Source organism: Caloenas nicobarica, chromosome 1, assembly GCF_036013445.1.
Source record: "Caloenas nicobarica isolate bCalNic1 chromosome 1, bCalNic1.hap1, whole genome shotgun sequence".
In the NCBI taxonomy this organism is placed as follows: domain Eukaryota; kingdom Metazoa; phylum Chordata; class Aves; order Columbiformes; family Columbidae; genus Caloenas; species Caloenas nicobarica.
This window is the reverse complement of record NC_088245.1, coordinates 110,465,210-110,489,657: the sequence shown is the minus strand read 5'-3', so window position 1 is coordinate 110,489,657 and position 24,448 is coordinate 110,465,210. Positions and strand designations below refer to the sequence as shown.

Here is a 24,448-nt window from a genome sequence, read left to right as displayed (position 1 = left end):
TTAAAGTTCACATCTATAATCAGGAAAACAACACACCACTGTTACTTTTACTACTTTTGACATAAGATCACAAAAATACTCCTACATAATCTCAGTGAAGATATTCCTTCCCAAAAAAACTGTTAGTTAACTGAGGATCAACATGAGAAGAACACTATGACAAATATTTTCATTTCGAACTACTGTCTCTGGGCTGGATATCCACTTAAACTTCTTCATCACATTAAAGTCTCATATTGTGGTCCATTTAACAGAGAGCTATCAGTCTACAGCTGTGATAGTGCAAATCACATTATCATACAAAACATACAATTTGGACAAGTATTTTACAGGCATTATATATTCTAATACGCTCAAGACTGATTGTTTTTCTTTAAACTGGTAGTATGCATTGTAGTCATAAATTTATCCCATGAGTTCTTAAACCTCTAAGTAACAATTCTGAAGGGGGCATCTATTCTAAGCCCCCATTCAGCTCCTTTGCCAGAAGTGATCCAATTGTTGCTTGATTCTCTATTAGCAGGGCAGAAGCATATGCCACAGAACGTATATTTGGACAAGAAGAGTTATGCTGTAGAGTCACTAAAAAAGAATTATTCCATTTTCTTCATTCATCTATCTGTCTACATTTCACTAAAGACAGCTTCACAAGTCATCTAGATTAGAAAAGCCTAAATGGCCTCCATATTATCCCCTCTTTCCTATTTGGCTTAAGAGCTTCTGGCAATATCAGACAGATGGATAGAAGCCTTCAAAGCTTGCAAGCTGCCACTTAACCACCAAGTAATTGTCATTGTGTGGCTCCACAGCATTTACACTTATTTCAAGCACTTAATCACTATGTTTGAAGTGGTCATCAAGACAGCTAGTGTTACCTATCATGGACAATATCACATATCCTAATTTATATTTTCTAAGTCTGAAGCTGGATAAATATGAGACCAAGTGCAGCAGTCAATGTACAGACTCTTGGCTCAAGGGCTATGACTGAACTTAACAGAAGCCTACAACATTAGTTGCTGTTACAGTTAGATCAGCTATTATTCACAAGAAGTTTGTTGGACGCTGCAAAGATATTTTTACATAAATTCTTTGGATTAAGTATTTGCAGGTAGAGAGGCAATAAATACTCCATGAAAAACAATTTTTTAGACTTTAATACATACAAGGCAGTCGTCTCCAAACCTTACCGAACATGTAAGTAGGCTAGAAATTAATTACTGTGGAAAAGATGTCAGGACTTTGAATCACATACAGTAAGGAATATTTTAAAAGCTCACTCTTGGAAGTTATTGACTGATTCTAACTATCTGGGAGACAACAGTATGCTTCTACTAACTTACAAGACTAACTTAAGAATTCTTATCTCTAAGATCCATAACAGAATATTTACTTAACATTAGACAGAAGAAAATGAAACTGTCTGACAAGAAACACTCATTATAAACAATTCAAGGCAGAAATCAGACCTCAGTTCAAGACAATTCAGGCTGAGCTGCAAGTAAAGCAACACAGTGTTAGTTTTACATTAATTTTTCAATCCACTTTTTTTTTTAACTTACCAACTCTGTACTAGTCCAACTGAAGGCCTGTTAAGTAAGTTATCAGGCAACAAATTGACTTCTCTCATGGTGTTAGCTAGTCGCACAGGAAGTTCTTTTCGCAGAAACATGTATGAAGTCTTCTCACATGCATTGTCACGACCTGTTCAAAGGGAAAAAAAACCACCATGTTAATTGCAGCAGACCAAATTTTAGACTTCATATTGCTAGAAGATTAAAAAAACCCCAAACTTGTGCAAATAATTTCTTTTACTTGCCACCTTCACTTCCATCTCACTCTGAAGACAGGTAGTATACTTTTACCTACCTAGAGCTTAACCCCCTTTATCTGACATTCTTCCTCTTTTCACATCACCTCATCCTCTCTCCTGTAAATAAAAATCTCTTGCCCTATAAATAAAAATCAAATACCGAAGACCTGATATTAGCTGGAAATAAGGTGCCAAAATACTAGCTTTTATCAGTATGACTCTTCTACCAAAGTGAGCTTTCAAAAAGTGCGTGCCACACACATAACCAAGGCTAGGGAGTGAAAACAAAGGGGCAAACCAGAACGGCAACAGCTGGCTGATGTTTCACATCACAAGCTCTTCAAACCTACTAAGTACTTAAACATTTCAGCAGCACCAGGAAAGAGCAGCAAAGGTCATCATCCCTCCTATGACCAGCCCACAAGATGCTCACTTGCCACCTGGAAGGGAAGTGCAGTGCTTGTTAACACATTCCCATTTGGAACAGCTGCAGCTGGGATTATCTTGGTCTTTCACTTTTAAAACAGGTTTATATCCAGCACAATTTTTTTTTTTTTTCTGGGGGGCGGGGTGGGGCAGGAAATCAGAAAGCAAATGAAAGGGATCCAGCCAAATAACAATATTTTGCTGAGGACACAGTTGGAACAGTAATAATTCTCTGGTGCTACCCTACACAAACCAGAAGAGTAACATAACTAACAGTATTCTTAAGCTAGTTACTGGAAATAACCTATAAACTTCAACTACAAATACTTGAAAGGATAAGAAGTCTCTTCCCCAAGTAATTCAGATGGGAGATCAGACCTGACTTGACATACTTTTCTGTATTTTGCAGTGTTTCACAGGTGGGGAACTCCACACCATAACTAATTTCTAAAGAGTCCAGGTAAATTAAAAGGAAAAAAAAATATATCCGTGTTTTACTTGTAATGGTCACTATCCTGCTTTAATTTAGAAATACAGCAAATGTCTTTTGTGATGATAACCAGTACAATCACCTGCAAAATTTGTGAGTGAAGGCATAATACAAGAGCTATAAATGATGTACAAGCAAACCAGAAAGTGTTAAAAGCACTACTAGGCACACAATCACTGTGATTTGCAATTTGAAAGACTCAAGTATAATGCAACCAAGCACAATCAAGGTGATACTTTTAAAGACAGTCCCATTATAATCAGCTGAACAGCAGTTTTCACCTTCTTTGCATAGGTAACATGCATTGATGGATTAGTTTCCAAACGGTAACACAAGCTTGGGGGGATATGCAGGAAGGATTAGGTTTCCCTTTTTTCTTGCTCATTTAGGTTTCATCAATCGGCAGATCATTACTTTCTATTAGTGTCAGCAATTCTATTATTTTTCTTCCAGCAAACATTTGGACCTATTTTACTTAATTGCATTTTCACATCTTCAATTACAAAAACAGACATCCTGTCAAAATTAGACAAAGGAAACAAGACATTACATGGTTGTTTTCTGTGAAGTACAGTAATGATTTCAGAGCTCAGTCCTTCAATGAAGTTAGATACCAATTCACCTACAATAGAGGACAGACACTTGCTTGTTCACAACTCATTGTATATAGTAGGTCTTTTGGAAGACTGGCTGGACAGGAGGAAAGACTCTCCAACTAGTGCACCCAACACCCTCTGAGCTGGAGAAACTCTCAAGAACAAAGACAATGATTGTTTCTTCCTGAAACTGACTGAGAGCAAGTTTAGTTATTTGACCCTTTCATTGAATATGCAAGTAATCTCTAGAATTAATTATACTTCGTTAAAACTCATTCTGCCCAACCTGATAATCTATGTTTAATGCAGGCAGAACAGCCAAAAAGTGACATTCTAGTGGACAGCATCCATTTTATTTCGTACATATACATTTATTAATACATACCCAGAAACACACAAAGCAAACAGACCTCTCTAAAAGCATGCATTTAAAAAACTGAAAATGGAAATATTAGAAGACTCACTGAAAGCGAAACACTTCTTATTCACAAAGCCAAGGAGAAAGCAAAGTAAGACATCACATGATATATGGGATTCACAATCTTAAACACTCCATCAATATTTATTTCCCCATGTTTGTAATACAGCAATACTTGATTTTGGTTGAACAATAATTCAGTTCTGTTGCTTTAAGTGGAAAAAAAATATGCAGACCAAATTCTTAAGTCAGGCACTGAAACAGGTTTCCTTCAATGAGGAGTATCACACTGAGGCAATATACAGAACAAGCCATACAGCATACTACCTACCTCCTTGCCATAGGTCTACTCTGCTGCAGGGAACAAAGCAGCCCTGTACTGCTCTTCAAGGTAGAAAATAACCCTGTAAAGTAATTCTGCTTTCTAAGGGACTAGATTTTAATTCAGGCTCAAGAGGCTAGATTATCTTCAAATTTTTACTCTTCTTAATGAAATTATTCTTTCAAGCTGATTAAGAAACTCCCAGATCATACCTATGGTGCTTACAACTTAACCCAGAATTTGACAAAAGAGGATGAAGAAAAAGCACATGTAAAATAACCCACTCAACAGTGGTAAATTACATCAATTTCTGAGCATCTTCTAGAAGAGTAGATGGACCAAGCAGAAACACAGACAACCACAACAGTAAAACAGTCTGTGACAAAGAAATTGATGAATCAGACTGGATTTACCCAAGAAGAGATAAAGAATACAGCAACACTCTTCAGAGCCTTACAGTTTTCTACAGAGGAAGCAGCAGTAACCTATAGTCCACCAAGGACCAAACAAGTAGCAGACTCAAACTGCAGAAGATTCAAGTCATGATATGACAGAAACTTCCTGATGGTAAACACTGTCAAAGACAGCAACCTGCTCTGATTTTTTGCCACCTCTTCCACTAGTTAAGTCAGACATCTGCCCAAAGCTAGCTGAGATTCAGTCTCGGAACTGGAGATTAGACTGAAGACCACCTAACATTCTTTAGAGCCCTAATCTTCCCATGACCTCTCGTGAGGAAAAAAGTGATCACCAATCACCTGCAAAAAGAAACAGTACAATTTTGCACAGGGACAGAAACAAGCAAAAAGTGAAAACTCTGACGCCAAGCAGAGTTAGTAAAAATGCAACACGGATTGCGTAAATTAAGTTATACAATAGAAGTTACTTTGACAGAAAAATTGCAATAAGAAGCAAGATATTTGTGAAGGAAGTAATCTTCAAATTATTTCAAACCATTACTACAGCATGCATACCTAGCGTAAAAACTGAAAGAAATGTCAAGTGCCACCACAGCAGATCTTTAAAAATGTTTAAAAAAAAAAAAAGAGGTCGAGAGAGGTTATCCTCCCCACTCTACTCTGCCCTGGTGAGGCTGCATCTGGAGTACTGAGTCCAGTTCTGGCCTCTCCAGTTTAAGAAGGACAAGGAATTACTGGAGGGAGTCCAGCAGCAGGCTACAAAGACGATGAGGGGCCTAGAGCACCTTTCTTATTAAGAGAGACTGAGAGAGCTGGGTTTGTTCAGCCTGGAGAAGAGAAAGCTGAGAGGGGATCTCATCAATGTTTATAAATATCTCAAGGGTGGGTGTCAAGAAGATGGGACCAGACTCTTTTCAGTGGTGCCCAGCGAAAGGATGAGGGGCAATGCACACAGACTGAAGCATAGGAGGTTCAATCCGAATATGAGGAAAAACTTCTTTACTTTGAGGGTGCCAGAGCCCTGGAACAGGCTGCCCAGAGAGGTTGTGGAGTCTCCTTCTCTGGAGACATTCAAAACCTGCCTGGACACATTCCTGTGTGATCTACTATGGGTGAACCTGCTTTAGCAGGTGGGTTGGACTAGATGATCTCCAGAGGTCCCTTCCAACCCCAACCATTCTGTGATTCTGTAATAAATGCTCTACCGTCTGCAATTTTCTGAACAATCTTACCTGTCTGGGCTAGTCAGTCACTCTATACAAAAGTCATATAGAAAAGCATACTCATGGCCTCCTCTCTGCCACCTTCAAATTTTCAGTTCAAAACTAGTACCAAAGAGAGATTGTGATGCCAATCTTGAGAGTTTTTTTTTTAAGTGCAATATAACAAACTGACAACAGATACAGCCTTCAACATAGTGAAAAGAAGATACATTAGTCAAACAAGGATCTAAGCAGTGATCTCCCAGACTTTACACCAAACTAAGGTCAGTGAAGAATATTCTATGGACAACCTTCCACATAACAACCTTACAGATGATTGAAACAAGCCAGAGTTTGTAACCATACAGGTTGAATGGTACACACACACACATTGCTGCATTTGGAATAGTCACCATCCACGAGAGAGAGTGTGTCTCCCAGTGACGGTGAATTTGCTTATGGAGCGAAGTATTGCACACCTGAAGAACTGTTTTGTCTGTCCTTGCTCAAGTTTAAGTTGCGAATACACATAAATGTACTTAAATAACACAGTAAGAGATGAAGTTTTCATAAAAAGTTCACCCTGAAGTTGGCATTTAGTATCAATTCTATTTTCTTAGATGTGATAAGGTGTTTGACATTTCCACTAAAAATAAATCATGCCATTTATTCAATTGGACAGGTATCAGAGGAAAAAAAAAGGATAAGAAAACATAAATAAAACATGATCCAGAAGCTTCGAGGTAACACAGGTAACAGAAGCAGGCTTGAATGCATTAGGTCTTCTAAATGTAACACCATCAGATGGGAAAAGATTAAAAAGTAGAATGTTTCAAGGTTATACATCAATATTACCACTGGAGGACCTTCAATCTAAAGGAAATTCAGGAAGCAGAGTTCTACTTTCAGACAGTTTTCTCTAGTAACCTATTTTCCCCTCTCTGGGATTCAACTTTTCTCTGAACTTTTACTCATCTCTTTCCTGTTTTTCTCTTTCACCTTTTAACCTATAGTGCTAAGAAATGGAAAACAAAGGTAACATTGACAACAAGGCCCACTCAGGCTCTAGGATCATATCCCTGTAGCATGTAAGAGAAAAAAAAAAAAGTATCTTTCAACTGGAAGGAACAAGCACTCACCACAGTGCTCCCTCTGAACCAGTATCTTTTTAGCTCCTTCCATTGCAATCATGCAACTAGACAATCATTGCAAAGCTGGACCAAGCATCACAACGTAGAGGCTATTCACACACATGCAGCAGACCTTGATTCAATTCTGGCCAATTCTACAAATTGCCAGAGCAACACTATGCTGTCCAAGATTCAGAGTACAAAAGGATTAGCTGCATACAGAAGGCTGTACACAAACATTGATTTTCCTGCAGATGAGAGGAAAAAACTCCACACGAGACCGTGAACTCTCATTCCTCCAGAACATTATCAAACGCTCTCAGTTTAGCTGTCAGATTCCCACGTTCATGAAATACCCATTTGAGAACAGATGACAGTAGTAGCCCTTCATCAATGACAATCAAAGTCACCTGCATTGAAAGCCTAATATGGCTGTCCCATCCCCAGCAGGTACTGTACTGTCAGAGTCACATCATAAAAGCATCAGTAGTTATTGAGTATTTACACTTAACCGTCAGAAAAGATGGGACAAAAAAGTGCTCCTTTTAGTCTTTTCACTGCACTCAGAGGTCTAGCTCTCTCCATTAACTACATATCTAACACAGAGCTGAGACATTAGATACCACACTACTTTAAGACCCAAAAGCAGCAAAGTCTCACCTGTTGTATGTCTGAGAGGAGGGACTCCATTCAGAATCCATAAAAACAAGATCAGAAGCCTTACACCTCCTATCCCTCTGAAACTATTATTGATTTTATCTAGGGCAAAATAAAGGAAGACAGACAGAAAGGCAGGAGTGATCAACCATATCTGCTCTCTTCTCTGGAACTTCCAAAATACTTTTTAGCTCCAACAGGCAAACAAAACAAACAAACAAAAAATGAAGCAGAGGGATGGGAGAAAGCTTCAAAAGAACACATAAAAAGATCAAGGCATCAGAGCAGACTGAGCAAAGGCTAAAACTTAATAACTTGCTGCCAAAGCTAGGAAAACAGAACTAAAGACGGATCAATTAATTCCACTGATTCTACACTACTTCAGGAGCATGTGCTATATATTAAATGGCAAACAAGCTATGCTTGCAGAGCCCAAATAAATGTGGCTACAAAACCAAACAGCACCACAACACACACACAGAAAAACACAAAAAAACCCCAAACCAAAAACAAACAACAAAACCCACAACCAAAACCAAAAGAAAAACACAACCAACAGAAAACCACACCACACACCAATATAAAACCAAAACAACTATAACCCCCAAAGCATTCCTATTCCCCAATAGAAATAAAGACATTTTCAGCATACTCTCTAGGTATTTATCTCACCAACCACTAAAAATATCATTCCCACAAAAAGCATACAGGGTTTGTTTGTTTGGTAATAGACAGGGCCTTGAAAAACCCAATGAAGATGATGAAGCAAAGGGGAAAAAGAACACACACAACATAACTGGAGATGCTGACTCTTGCTGACCCTCACTCTGTACCACAGGCTGCCTCCAAGAAAGCCATATATTGAAATTGGATTCCCTTTTCTGACCTACCATGTTGTGCTACAGGAAAGCACTCACCGCCTGTACAGCTGTTGCAACACAGGTAGCCAGCAGATGGCCCAATTTAAGGATCTAGCCTAAACTAACCTTAGGTTTTCGGCCTGTTTTTACAGAGCTCAGACCTAAGCTTCAGCTCAAGTTTCTTCACTGCTGTCTGAGGCTACTTCCACCAACACTTACAATAACTTCATTAAATTGGCCTTTTTAAAGGACATGGTTTCACTTGGCACATATGATTAGCATATTAAGAGACTGGAGAAACTGAAGTTTCAAAAAATAAAACTTGGAGAACTAAGGACAAGAAAATATTTTTAGATCTTACTGCACTACAATAAACATATCACTTTTATGAAGTCTGAACAATTAAGTTTTGTTAAATAACTACTGCCAGAAAAATCAGCTAAAGCCAAAGGAATTAGTCTGCAAGTAAGCCTTCCCACCTAACTTGTTTCTGTTCTTCAGTCCAGTTCCCATTACTAGTTGTACCTTTGCAGTCCAAGGGAAAGCACACTGATACAGGTGCTCAAGTCTTCTCTAGCTAAATTATTTATGCTCATAGATGAGAATTTAGTTAACACTGTACAACCACTGATTTCCACTCTATGCTATTTCACTGCTAAGTGCAATCCAAACTAGGAAGCTCACATGCTAGTTAGCTTTCCAGTTAAACTTTCTAACACTCATGTGACACAGCATATGGATAAATTACCAGAGCTGAAGTAAGTACAGAAACAGTTGAGCTTAATAAACCATTTCTGATTTATGCAACTGAACTGACAACAGACTCAAGCATTCTTTGACTGCCAGACCCACTTCAGTACTTTCTATTCCAAATTAAAATTTCAGGATACCATTCATTAATTAGAATCTATTAGCCTATACTGTGTTGTCTAAATTACCAGTCCAAATCCTATTCACAATCACAGGTCTAGGCTTCAACTTAAGTTCAAAATTAAATAAGAATAACTACGATTTGTGTACAGAAAAAGAGATACTTATTTCAAAAATCTCGGAAAGAGTCAACTTGTTTATGTCTTATGTGTCTAAATTACTATGGCCATATAGATGATTACCACTGGTGCCAAAATAAAGTTCACATTTTCATGTAAATGCAGGTTAAGGACAAAATGTCAGACAGCTGTCATTACCACAGCTGGACAGCTCAACATGGACAAAATCATTACATTTATTATTACATTAGCTGTATACTAATGTAATAACAACATAATAATAATATACAATTTTCAAACTGCAGTAAGCCTGTTTCAAGTAAATGGTCCTCCAAATGAAACTGTGCTGGAAAGCAGCTTAACTTACTACTGAACTGGAACAGATAAACAGAAGCAATTAACAGATGCACACGACGCTGCAGATCTATTGAAGTCTTAGTCAAACTGCCATCATTAATTTTAAGTCTTAAAGCCACAGCCTTCCTGTCACAGAAAAGACTCAAGCGAAGACATACGTTTCTCTCTCAAGAGCAATGGGTTATCAGACATTCACTTGTAAAAGCTGTAAACCAGTACCATGTATTATATAGAACAACCCAAATTAAAATAAGAGCATGAATTTTTAAAATAAGTTTCCTTGATCTAAAACTAATGTTCAACTGCCTACCACTCAGTTCTATTAATAATGAAATAACTTTGAGTATTTTAAAGCATTTGCCAAGAGAAAGCACAGTAATAAAAAGGATCGATAAGTTTAATGCAGAGGTGCTCGAGCAATTACCCACCGTCTGTATTATTTTTTAGACACATAGGCCCAAGGTCATCTTTCCCTGGGGAATTTTTGAGTAGGTTGAAAGTCAGATGAATCATTTTAGCAGCTAAGCTTTGTCTTGCTCATATCACAGGCACTCTCCATAGCACATGACAGGCAAAGAGCCAAAATGCTCTCAAGAGAAACCATGGCCCAGATCAGGTTCCTGATCCTAGAGCTATTCAAGCAACCCAAAGACTCCGTCCCTAACCAAGCACAAGCAGCCTCTAAAAAAAAAAAAAAAAAAAATAAAGTGTCTCTTCAGCCTCCACCAGCTCCTTTTCTACAAACGCTCCTAAGACCCAAGCAGGAAAGAGTCCAAGAGCAGGAAAGGGGTGTGCACACTGTGCAGCACATCAATCCTGGCCCACATGGCAAAGGGGCTCTATGGCTTTCAAACAGGAGATCCCGGACAAAAGACATTTAGTGTTTTGTTCTGGTCAGACTTAAGATTTTAAAACAAATTTAATTTTTTTTCTTCCAAATGGAGATGAGGCTTAAAAGAGTAAGCCAAAGAAACCTGTTTATTGCTCTCTGATCAGATTCTGTTACAATAAACTGACCGGAAAAGACTGAATTTTGCTCCTATGACCTTATAATCACCTTTTCCTCCCATAAAAGGTGAAGATCTATTTCATATTGAAGGTTATAACTAGATATTCCAATTTTTTAACACTCTCCCTAGCTCTCACAGCTTTGACGACTTCCTTGCTGACCTTTATGGAAAACTTCCGTAATTCCCATTAACTGTTCCAGCCAAATACAAATCTCCACTTTATCCTTTAGTCCCTGTCAATGTGCCAAAGGGAAACATATTCCAAATCTCCAGTATAAATAAAATTAATGTTTGTGAGCAAAGACTCACACAGGTAATACCAATTACATAAAAATACTGCCAGTACCACACGGTCCAGTTTCCCCTTCAGACTCAGTGAGGTGAAATGTATTAGACTGTTAAACATCTTGTTGCAAAATGCTTTTGATGATTAACAAACCACATTTCAAAAGAGATTAGAGGATTCCTCTATGCCACTGTTACTTGCCAGGGTTGAAATGTATTTGTTCAGTCTACAAAATCTTTAAGAAAAGAATAAACAAGGACTAAATCAAAGTAGCAGCAGTTAAAATGTAAATTATTTTCTAGCAAAAAGTCATTTTGTAACTTCTTTACATCTTTCTCTGTTTACACAGTCTTAAACCTGATCCTGAAAAATATTGACTAAAATTTGTACACGCACTATTTTAAGGAATTAAGTCAGCGAAAGTATTTATAATACTGTATTACTTATTCTACATTGACTACAAACTAATGTGCCAGTTTTTATATATATATATATACACACACAGATTAAGAGTAGACTCTGCCCAGGCAAAGAAAATAATTTAAACAAATAGCACAAAGAAACATGTATGTGAGAGAAAATATCACACAGAAAGGTTCAGAGGAAAAAAGGGTTAATATAATAGTCTCTTATAACACACAAAGCATCAGAAAAGGGAGAATTGTATCTTTCATGAGTCACCATTCAGTGCTCTAATCTGCCCTTTCAACCTACTATTCCAAGAAGAAAAATAACATTTAACTGATTCCAGGAACACACACAAAATCCTAAACATTTTTAAAAGGATAAGTAGCAACCTGTAAAGTACTGTAGCAATTTTGGGAAAAAGGAGACCTTTAAAAACCCCTAATATATTGAGGATAACTGGCATCAAGTAAAGCTGCTTTAATATAGTAACTATGGAATTAGATAAAACAATTCTTATATCTATTCCTAATTCCATTATGGATTATATTCTTTCAGGCTATGGTGAACTGGAGAAGTACAACTCTCCACAGAATAGTACTGTGAAGATCAATAACTGCCAGTGAAACGTAGAGTATATATGATAAACTATTCCACATAAACGTGTACTGAGCCTGGCTGAGATGGAGTCAGCTTTCCTGACAGCAACCCACAAGGTGCTATGTTTTGGATTTTTGACTAGAAGTGTTGATGACGCACCCATGTTTTGGCTATTGCCGAGCAGTACTTGAACAGCATGAGGGCTTTCTCTCTCCTGCACTCAGCTTCTACCCCAGCAAGTAGGTTTGGGGATGGGTAAGAGGCTGGCAGGGGACAAAGCCAGGACAGCTGAAATAAACTGGACAAAGGGATGTTCCACATTACATGATGTCATGCCCAGCAATACAAACCTAGGGGGCTCAGTCTCCCAAGACAGCCATGCCCACTGTGACTGGCTGGGCATTGCTCTGCCTGTGGGAGGTGCCAAGTGACTGCCTTTGCATCACTGGTTTCTCTTCCTCTTTCCCTTCTTATTAAACTGTCTTTATCTCAACCCAGGAGTCACTTCACTTGTGCCCTCCCTGTTCTCTCACCCCCATGCCAGCAGGGAGTGGAAGGAGGGGAACAAGTACCTGTGTGCGTGCTCAGCTGCTGGACAGGGTCAACCACCAGAACGCTGGACATCTACTATGTAGCAATCTCATCTTAAAGTTACTCCATTTTTTTTTTGTGGTGTCTGTTTGTTTTAAATCACCGATTTCACACAGACTGTGCCAAAACTTGACAAAAAGCCAGTACAGTATCTCCTGCTACTGTCTTAGCAAACATCAAATTAACCTGGAAATCAGACTGCCTTAACATAATTTATTGTCTCTTTAGCACCTTATTATCTCTTGGTGCTTACCTATGCATTACTTCATTCTCAGCTCTATCATTTTCTCAGCTACTTCAGTCAATCTGACTTACCCTAGTGTCCTCCTCTTTCTTTTCTTTAAAAGACAAGTAGCATATTTTTCCCACTTCCATAGCCCTGGGGCCATTACCATCAGTTATTTCCACAAAGCCCATAAGCAACAGCTGCGCCGCACCAGGCCACTCACGTTTGCAGAAGAAAGTGGTCAGGAGAGTTGGGATTTCCTTTAAGTTTCTGGGTACAATTTATCTTCTTCTGAAGATCAAAGCAAAGACGAATTCAGCAGTCTTTATCATTATGTACGTACTTTAATCAAGTAAACACTATGCTTCAGCATTCTCCCCAATTACTATAAATTATCTTAGCATCTTTGTCTCTGCTTTTCTATCCCCTGACTTTTCACCTTAGCTGTTATCTGTACCACAACCTGAGATATAGGTCCTTGCTTCAAGTTTTCCTATGATTCCTTTTTAACAAACAGTATTTCTGGAATTCCTACCACTGCTCTACCACACTCTTATTTTTGCCTGCATCAGAATTTCTCCTTCAGAAACTGACAGATCATCTTATAATCCTTATATCTTAGGAGAGACCCTACCTATTTCCTTAGCCTGTAAATGTTACACTACTTTAAAATCACCACCTGTCACTTCTTCCATTCCTGAGGGGAAGGAATGCTATCAATTCATTATAATTTTCATCAAAATTTAATTATGTCTCAGATTTCCAAGTACCTGCTCATCAGTCCAAATCTGGACTAAAGCAGGCACTTCACTAATTTCTACCAGTTTCTGGAAGAAAAAGGTGTCCCAAACGTTCTTAGATCTTCAAAAACTACAAATCCTACCTTTCTGTCCTTCCAGAAAGCAGTTTTGCCAAGCCCTCAATTTCTGTCAAGCTGTATTCTCTATCACTTCTGTTACTTGCTAAAAAACCAAACAAACATAAAAACACCCACAGCAACTAGCACTGTTTGCTGCTTCATGCAGATTTGGTGTTCTTGTCCTCTTTCTTTCACCAAAAGGTATTCAACCATCTGTTTCAATGCCATATGGGCTTCAGCAAGAAAATGCAGGAGTGTGCACATATGTATGTACACAGCATAACATCATCTCCTTTTTCTGAGTACCTGAAGGCAGAGGATTGCAGCGGCACCTTTGGACAGTCCAAAGACAAACAGAATGCAGACTACAAATTTTTCTGCCATTTAGGGAGGCAAAACATAATCAATTCCATCAGTTGGAGGATGTTCACTTGCAGACTATAAGTCTGTGCTTACAGACAAGTAGCCAGTCAGATCACTGAAGGCAGAATTTCCAATGTCTAGGCATTGTGAGAGCCAAAAATAAAAATAAAATTAAAGAAATCTACTGCCTTAGGTCAATCATCCACAGCAATTTATGGAATTTGTACTATAACTATACTAAAATACTGAATTCAGAATCTCTGAAGTCTCAATTACTCATAGAAATGAAGTGTTCCTTTATCACATAATCAAAATAGTTAAAAATCTAAATGAAAGCTAAAATTTTTCTTGAGACCTTTGCAGAACTGCACTAGTAGTATAAAATTTGAAAACAAACCTTTTCTTAAAAAAAAAAAGTGAGTATCAAACAAGAACATTTAATTTCTGAAATAACCTCCAAAAGTGACTGATACAGATAATTCTGTAAATGAAATGCACCATTATCTAATATTACATAAAGATAGTTGTGTGTGTGGGAGTACTATCATATCACAGTTCAATAGTGACTACCAAACAAAGTTATCTAACCACAATGACTCTTCCAGACCTTCACAACAATCAATATTAGGCCCTATAAAAACCTTCTGTATTATATATAGCATTGGAATATCACTGCCTGCCAGAGACTAGCAGAGTTGTAAATAGTAACAAGTAACAAATAACAGTTACATCTAACAAAGCCTTCCAGCTACTTGCTGTGCTACAGCCCATTCAAACAAAACCCTTTTTAATATTAGGAAATGCAAACTTCATCCACGCTCAGATCTAGAGAATGAAGGACTGAATACAGAATAGCAATAACTCCCAAACAATTCAAGACCAAAAGCAGACACACAATCCAGCTTGTACATCCAGCTTTCACTGTGACAAGAGCCTAGTCTTGCAAGGTAAAAACAAAACAGCAGTAAAATTATTCTATTCCAGTGCTAGGCAAAACTCATATTGGGATTCTATTTAAAGCTCTAACAGACATATTTGAAGAATAATATTGAAAAGCCTGGAAAAGCCAAAAAATATAATTCCATGGGTTTTTTTCTTAAGGCTTAAAATAACTCATTTAACAAATGTGTTTAGCTTTACCAAATCAAGACAAATTACTCCATCACAGTGTACAAATACCTCATAATGAAAAAATTCCAGGCATCAAAGGATCCCAGGCTACCAATGAAAGCTATAACAAAATTGCTGGTTGAAAGCTGAAGCCAGTCAGGTGAAAATAAGAGACAGTAATGTCTGACTAGCATTCATCTTTCTGATCCTATTCAGTGATTAGAATACCAATGGTTAACATCCATGCTAAGAAGAAATTTTTTTTGAAGATGCATTTAAATCAACTGTAAGGTTTTACGGTCAATGCACAGACAGCAGTAGAAAAAAAACACAGCTGCAGGCAATAAATGGGAGGTAATTATTTAGCAGTATCTTTTAGCCCTAAACTTTGTCAATGTCTTAGATACAGTCTCTCCATGACCACCACGTTAAAAAAAAAGAACTTCTAACATCTTTTTGTATTAAAAAAAAAAATCTTCCAATGGTCATCTTCCATCAGAAGATTAATAATCATGTTTAGAGATGTAAGGCTTCTTTCAATCTCTACTTATCTACCCCCACATCTTATTGTTCGATTTGTGTCTGCTAGCTACCTTTTCAATGCCAGTTTTCAGTTCCAGCCCTGACACATGCCTGCTGCCAACAAGATAACACGCAGTGTAAACACTCTTGCAGAAACCTGATCTAATACTGCACATACAACTAACAGCAATGCCAATACCTCGTTTATTCTTTATGTCAGTTTTGGAAGAGGTTGACAAATTTCCTCAAGATAGGTAAGCTTAATAGGTACCACATAAATTAAACAATTTCATACTAAAAATTACATTCAGAAATGGGGAGGATCCATTGCTCACCTTTTCCTTCAAATATGCCCCACGACACGAGATTTCCAAACTGGATGCACTCACTGTAATTATCTGCTGCATGCTCAGCTGTTCACAGCACAGTAAAATTACTAAATTGCAACCTTTGTGATATTTTTCAATGCCAGTAGCTGTAGCAGTTGCCACAGATATTTTGATTATAACCTACAAAATCAGGATCTCCCAAGCCACATTCCACAACAAGAATTGACTATCATTCACTGTCTATCTTAAGTATACGCACAACTTTTTTTGTCCAAACTTCTTAGCAACTACATGGTACATGAATGCTAACATATGACAAACAAGGAAGGGTGCCATTTTGTTAAGTTTTACCTACACGCACAAAGAGCTAACCAAAAGCAAAGTTTAACACCATCGGTACAAAATTAACCCACATTGGGTTTGAGGCTTAAAACAGAAAAGGCTAGAATATAGCTAAGTACAACTGGCCAAGATAGCTTCAGAAATAAACAAGCTCCAAAAGCACATGGTCCATGTTTTTGATGAAACCAACCACAGACTCACAAAAGCCTAAGGCGCTTCACCAGCTGAGCAGTAGCAATGAAAGTATTAGATGGGTATAATATACTGGCATACATTCACAATATAGCACTAGCACAACTTCAAATGACTCTCATTTGTGCTTAATTATTTTATATGTAACCTTTTCAGTAGAACCATTCCTTTCATGAAATATCCATTAATATCTTTACTGTCAACTGAGGTACCCCAACGTGACCCAAAACAAGTATTAATAGTTTCATGGAGCTCACTAGCTCAAGCACGGCTGTAAGGGTTTTGCCCTTATCAAGCCAGCCTGTAGCACAGGCAGAATGAGCTCAAATCTCCTTTGTGTCTTTTTTTAAATGCTAGGATACTCCTAGACATAGAAACTCTACTTTGCTCAAGCAGACCTGTCTGATTGATGTGTTATTTACTTTCCCCAGGCATACATGACTGATGAGTTACCCATCTATGTAGCCGCCAATTAAGATTACTAGGTATTTTGGATTAACCTGTCATCCTCTAAAGCCCACCTTACACAGCTGAAGTAAATCTAAAATGAGATGCTGTATCAAAGCTGACACAAAAGATGGATCTCCAGTAGCTGCATTTTTTTCCCCAAACAGTCTAGGCCCAAAAGTGTACAAAGATTCAGGTACCTCAATGTTAAACTACACCTCTGCTTACAAGTTTATTTCAGAAAAGACATTTTAGTAATTATAGCAGACTGGGTCATTTAGGAATGCCCACACTAGGAAATCTACCAAAGTAACTTCCAGAGCTGAATCCAGTGAGTTGGTTTTGGTTTGTTTTCCAGACCAAAATAATTATGGAGGCCTAGATAAACCTAGAATGACATGCTAACATTAAACAAGGTCAAAACTTATTTATATTAAAACACACTTTGGGAAGGTCATTCTTTTGCAAAGGAATGAGATTGCACAAGAATCTTGGGACCTGCACTTTGTAAGAAGAAACGGAATGAACAGTATTCAAGAACAGACAATCTGAGTACTCATACTTTGCGACACAGAGGCCCCAAGCCCATGACACAGTAACCTCTTACACAGTTGTGGCAGTTACAAAGGTAGTTGCCAGCTCAACAGAAAGTATAATAAATCACATACAGCAGAATATGGTATGTAGACACAAACAGGACTCAGCTATAAAAGCTAACTGAGAATCACTGCTTTAAGTATTGCTTTCTGTTTTGTTTCACAGGTTTTTTAGTACTAGTGAGTTGGCCTAAACAGCCAAATTGTCTTTTATAGTGGTTTAATTAGCTGAATTAAGTTACCTCAGAAAGTTTTAAAAAGTAATTAATTTATATAATTGGAAAAGAATAGAGATTCGACAGCCCCACTATGCACACAAATGTATTCCATAGAACCCACACTGTTATTCAGTAATTTTAAAAATCCTAAGCTGTATGTCTTATATACATTTTCATCACTGTGTCTGAAGAGACTCTTCAGCCCACAAGAAATAAAGTTTCCATTCCCCTTCTCATCAGGATTTTGCAAAATCTAGAAGCCAGTTCAGTCTAAACCAATAAAATCAATACAAAAAAAGACAACATAAAGACCATATTCTAGTTTCATTATTGTCAGAAATAAACTTTAAAAAAATATTTCTCCAAATACATTTGAATTACAGCAAATGCAAATTCCTCATTTACATATATATATATATATATGTACAAGAAACACACATACATCAGACAACAAAATCACAGACTGCCGTGAGGTTATTCACACATTTCCTTTGGGCTTTTTCTTCCTTAACATTTGTTGAAAATTTAGTCCTGCTTTTGTAACACAAGCACTACATTTACGTAGCTCAATAGAAGTGCCACTTCTTTTTAAGTAAGACATTAGTAGCCTCTGCAAGCCGATTACAAAGTGGCACCTTCTCGCCATCAAATATTCAGGCTAGGTAAACACAACTGAACTGTACCTTTAGTATCCCACTCCTTATGCTTAGCACATTTGGTCTCGTGAATACTTGTGCCCTGTGCCGCCAGGAAATTATTTTTTCAGTAATTCAGGTATAAGTAACATAGTTCCCTGATAAAATGTTTATTGGCCAGGCCTCCCATGCCTCCAGTGGTAAAAATTCTTGCACCAACATTGTGTATTTTGTTGCCAATTTCTCCTCTAGGTCTCTGAAGTCTCCAACAGAACTTGAAATTACCCAAAGCCATCAACACCTAGGAACATACAAGTAACTACATTATTTTTAATCTACTTGATTAAACTGCTGTAATCTTCCTACTCAGGGTTTCCTAAGAAAATAGAGGCACTGAAGTGAAAGTAGTAAGTGGAGATGTTAAGTGGCCCATAAGACTTATTAAGATCAAGCTGATAGTTTTAACAAGGCTGATGTGACATAAAACTACTAATCTTAGAAACTGATGGTGATCTTCAAAGCCTAAACCGTAGGCATATTTTTCTTCCGAGGTTTTAAGTGTCGAAGGCTACATAGTTTTCTGTCGGTCTTAAGATATGAATACACTTAAATACATAGCCTGCACACACACAAGATTCCATAGACACATCCAGTGACAACAGACTGGAGCACATCCAAAGCACAGGGCTGGCCAGGCTGTAACATACTGTTCTTACTCCATTTCCACTAATGTAAACCGTGCTTAAAACCATAAGAGTACTCCTTCCTGGAGAATCATTAGATGCTTGCCGAACCATAAAGTAATACAGATACTACAAGGTTAAAAAAAAGCATTACTAAAAGTCTGACACACAGGAGAGGTCCAAAAGTAATCAGTAATGCATGGACAAAGCAGAACAGTAGAAATCCCTACCAAAAAGCAAAGATTTGCCTGAACAACAACTAAAGGCTGAAATCTTCATACCTTTCTAGTCACAAATGAAAAGTCTCATTAATACTAATACTTCCCCAGCAAAAATTTAGAAACTCAACTTTCAAACAATGGTAAAATGATTTGTTTAGTGCCACAGCTAAAATAAACACAGTCTGAGTTTTAGGCCATTGCTCTTGCCAGTACAGAAAGACATAGCATAAGGAGCACAACTGCCAGAGTAGGGGAACCACAGCAGCAAAGGAAAGGCTGGGGAAGTGAGAACAGACTCATGTGGGCAGCAACCAGGGAAGAAAAGCATGGGTACTAGTCAGGTTCTCATTTTAATGTCACATGGGATAAGGTGTGATGTTTTTTCAAAATGGTAGAAAACCCTGTCTCACTGAGATACAGTAACAAACTCTTTGTATTTGTAGCATTCTTTCACTAATACCACTGCCATAAATCTGCAACTGTTTCCACTTTTAATCACCTTCTGGCTTAACACCACTGGCTCATTTTTTTTCTTCTACCTTTAGTGTAATACTAGAACAAAGGAATACTCTATTAAGCTTGACTATGGTACACACAGCCTTTATATTTACCAGCAACGTTGACAGGATAATAAAATCTAAACAACTGTTGTGTTAGAGGACAGGAGCCAAATAACTTCTGATACAGATATGAGAAGTTTATTGTTATCTAGATCAAAATGTCAGTTTTCTAGTAGGAACGGAAGTAATTCCTGGGTTTCGGTCCAGTGCTCCTGAAAAGAAAAATGCTATTTATTCATTAGCAACACTTCCTAAAGCGCATGAATTTTCCATAACAGGTCTCCTACAAAAGTACTGCCAGAGTTCATGCCTGAGGTTTAACTAAGCCAACCTCCGCATGGCACATTAAAAACTTCACATTCAAGACCAGTAACTTACTCTCTCCTTCAGTCGCTAAGCTCACAAAATTGACGGTCAGAAACGCTTATTTTGACCCACTTCCCCACGGAGCTTGCAGTCTAGGAACAACACGAAGAGAGCCCGGCACACCCGCCGCTCCAGCCCCCCGGCACCTCGCCTCCGGAGGCCGGGGCGGCCCGGCAGAGCAGCGGTGCTGGGCTGGTTACCGCCGGCTGCCGGCGACCACGCACTAGTCCCCGCAGGGCCCCGCCTGGCACGCAACCGCCACACGACGGCCTCCACCAGCCTGCGGGGCCTCCCGGCGCGGGGGAGCCGCGGCCAGGCCGCCCCCGCCCCGCCCCGCAGCAGCGCGCACGGCCCGGCCGCCGGCACTGCGCCCCCCGGGCTCCCCGGGCCGCACGCAGGGGCAGGCCCCGCCGCGCAGATGCTCGGCGAGGAGCCGAGGCCTAGGCGGCCGGCCTCCGCCGCCGCTCCCCCCGCCCCGAGCGGGCCTTCACCGCTCCTGCGCGGTGGGAGAGCCGGGGTGACCGCCACCCCCGCCCCGCTCCCGCAGCGGCGGGCGGCCCCGTCACTCACCGAAGTCGAGGAACTGCTTGATGGAGAGGGGCGAGGGGGAGAAGCGGGAGTAGTACTCGATCTGCTTGGGGATGGGGCTCTTCAGCAGCGCCCCGCACAGCCGCATGGCGCGGCCCGCCCGGCTCCTTCTCCGCTGCTCTCCCCTCCCCGGCAGCGGCACTAAGGCGCTGGGGGCGCAGCGGGGCAGGCACCCGCGCTCATGCCAGGGGACGGACGGAGCGACCAGACCAGACCAGCCCGGCCCGGCGGCGCCCGTCACCCTCTGCAGCGCAGCCCGGCCCGGCCCGGCGGGAGGGGCCAGCGGAGGGATCCGCCCCTCCGCTGCCCGCCCCGCGTGGCTGCGGCGGCAGCGACGGTGTCTGCGTCCGTGTGTGCGTCCGCCAGCGTTTCCCAGCGGCCGGGGCGCCCTGAGGCGCAGGCGCCTCGCGGGGAGGGGCGGCCGGCGGGGGGACAGCGACCCCTCGGCGGCGAGCGGGGTGCGCTGGGGGCTTGTCCCGAAACGGTGGAGGGGCCCCGGCGGCCCCTCGGCACAGCCCGTTTCTGCCCTGTGACGTTCGTTCAGCCGCAGGCGTTGATAGCGTGTTTGGAATCGATCTCCTGCAGTTGAGTTAATGTGCCTCAGGGCGCGGGGCCGGTAGAAGAAAGGCTTGCGTTTTACGTAACAAAATGAGTTTTAAGTGATGGAGAGAACAAGGTTTAAAGGTGAAAGACTCCACCACATCAGGACACGGGGCCTGCTCTGGATGGGGCCCTACTGAATCTCTTAAAACCCTGTGCTCCCTGTGAAGACAGTTCATGCCAGGGCCTGGCAAGTTTCAGATCTTAATAATACTTAATTTCCTCATAAGTCCATTTTTTATCTGAGAAAGTGCTTAAAATTAATTTCGATGGGCAAAATCAAAAGCAAAGCCAGGTATTTGAGAGCTCAAACGTAGCACCGAGTGAAATCACTGTCCGTTTTTTCCTGCCTTGCTACGATGTACTTTAGGTACATTTATGACAAATGCGTCTGATGACAAGTAACCCGTCACAAATTGCTTTCTTTTTTCCCCAAGGAATTCAATATAAACTTCAGCACATACAAGATAATAATACTCTAATTTTATAACTGACTCACAAAAGAAACATGTACTCTTCGGTTACTGAAAGTCTCTCTCCATCCTTCCGATCGTGATTGTCCTTACAGACTTTGAGATTGAGGAATCCTGACCTAATGTACAAAATAACTTATAATAGCTGGAAAATGTTTTAAAATCACTTCAATTTCAGGTTGTAGAAATGGCCATCTTGAAGAGGCATGCCATGTAATCAAGGCTGACAAAGTAAAGCATCTGTAATTCTGAAGCTATTTTAGAAGATGAGGGAAAGTGTTTTAAAACTTTTGTTATATACTCTTCAGGATTTGATCCCGATTTATCTATAGCATAACTCTGAAATGAGTTGCAGAATTATCTGGCAGAAAATGGTATCATTTTGTGTTAAAGATAGAACAATATTTCCCCAAACTAAGATGAAATTAGCAACTTCAAAGGATGATACACTGTAAAAATTTAAGCCACTTGATTTCATATACCTTTCATTTTTTTAAGTAATCTGAGCATACATGTAAACCTAGTTCTTAAACGATCTACCTAAATAAAGAGAAGTTAGTGGCATAAACCATGCTAAATAGAAAAAGTCACTGGGATTGATAGACTTAAAGTACAAGCTGAGTTTTGCTAAGAGCAGGTTTTTGGACCATTTTATGTATTTCAGCACACATCTGGCACAGAAATGCTTCCTGCAGCTTGTTCTGCAAGTGCCTCCCTCAATTTTTGTTTATGTGATAAAGAGCCTCTACTGGTGTGCTGGGAAGAAAGGATTTGCCTCTTAGGAAAAGTTAATTATAACATTAATAAGACACCTAACGCTGCTGAATTTCTTGGGTGCTTAGCATCTCGCTGTTATCAAGGGTATTATTTTCATATTTCCCAGTTAAATTCAAAACCGGAATAACCAGAAGTAGGCTGGGGGTCAAAGATGCCCCAGTTTTACATGGCCCCTTAGTAGCCAGAACATCTTAGTTCCCGTTCAGTTTAAAAGTGCTGGGTGAGCAGGCAATTGGAAACCTCAGCACCTGTTAAGTGAAGTAGGATCTTGGTATGGACACTTGCCAGAAGCCTGCGTTGAGGACGAGATGATCGGAGCGTCCTGGCCTCAAGGGCACCACCCAGCCCCGCTGCCCCTGCCAGTGCCCCCCTGGGGACCTCTCTGGCAGCCCCAGCCTTCACAGCACCCTGACACATCAGATTAGATCTTGTTGGGTCATCACTGTGACAAAGGAGATGGGTAATTTGATCTGAGTAGCCTGTCTTGCCTTAATTATTTTTCTAGGTTTTCTCTGTTGGAGTTGGCGTAAAATCAATGCTTCTGACCCACAAACCACAGACACTTTGAAAGGGAAAAGCAGCAATGTCAGGTTTTGCTGCGGAGTGATTCCCTAAAAGAAGGGATCTGTTGTAGAACATATTTGCATAACCAAAAGCTTTCTGGTGTTTCCTACCCTCAGAAAATTTAAGTGCTGACTGCTTCCCACTGAATTCAGTGCTGGTATTTTAAAAACTGGCTTCCCCTTGTTTTGTGTTTTGGCTATGATGGGCAGGGGGGTTGTATACCCTAATGGCAGAGTGTACATGGAAGAGCCTTTGCTGCTCTCCGTATCGGACTAGGCTTTATACGTTAATTCAGTGGAGCCACAGAGGTAAATAAGGAACACTTATATGACTAGTAGTCAGAAAATTAATTACTGGAAAAGAAAGGTCATCCTAAGTTTGAGTTTTCTTAGCGCTTGGTTATGATTAGAGATACACTCCTACATAAATTTGTAGCAAAACTTCATCTGGACAATTTAGAAGACACATTTCTGTTACATTTTCAGACCTTGTTCTTTCCTGGCCTTTGTGTTACATGCACTTCTGTTTTCAGGGATCAAAGCTTTTGCATTTAATATTTCGTCCAATTAAGATTTATTCACAATGAAAATTTCAGATTGTTAAAACACCAGAGCCATAATCTCCTTAACAAAGCTTGTTTTTCTTCTCTGCAGAACACTTGGTAGGTCTATAAAATAGCTGCAGGGGATTCAGCATAATGAACTTCTTTGTATGGATGTCAGAGGAGGGGAAAAGGAGTGTTAAACTGTAAACCCAGAAAACATGGTTATTAGTGTTTTCTAGATACATTGACTTTGTGGAATCCATAGTAATTTTTTTAACCAAAAAAACGCCTGTATTGAAGTTATTGTAACCCCTATATCTTAAAGTTCAGAAGCACTCATTGAGAATGGGTGTAATACAATTGAAACACTAACAATAACAGGAACCAATAACAGTTATTTGGGATAAATTCACACAGAGAATTATAGTCCCAAAGTACATTTTCCAAGATGACAGAGAAAAACAGCACAGAACAGGAGAAACTAGCATAGGGTAGTGTGAAGTTTCATACCAATTTCTTCTGTTCATAGTATTAATTTTTCTCAATAACACCATTGTATTTTCTCACCTGCTGTTATTTGCTTTCAAGAGTAGATTCAAGTAGTGGATCATGTAAAGCCCCATTGGGAACACATGGAGTTAGAAAGGGTTAAGGTTTCTTAA

General features: G+C 39.7%; 1 protein-coding gene across 1 annotated transcript in view; it reads right to left on the bottom strand.

Moving 5' to 3' along the window:
* The window catches only part of PDK3 (pyruvate dehydrogenase kinase 3), a 56,970-nt gene extending 35,856 nt beyond the window's left edge, over positions 1-21,114 (bottom strand). The window contains exons 1-2 of the mRNA XM_065630165.1: positions 20,811-21,114; positions 1,563-1,704 (exon numbers count right to left, since the gene is read on the bottom strand). Of these exons, the coding sequence (XP_065486237.1) occupies positions 1,563-1,704; positions 20,811-20,916 (248 nt within the window). The 5' untranslated portion in view covers positions 20,917-21,114. The remainder of the gene's footprint in view (positions 1-1,562; positions 1,705-20,810) is intronic.
* Between the last annotated feature and the right edge of the window lie 3,334 nt (positions 21,115-24,448).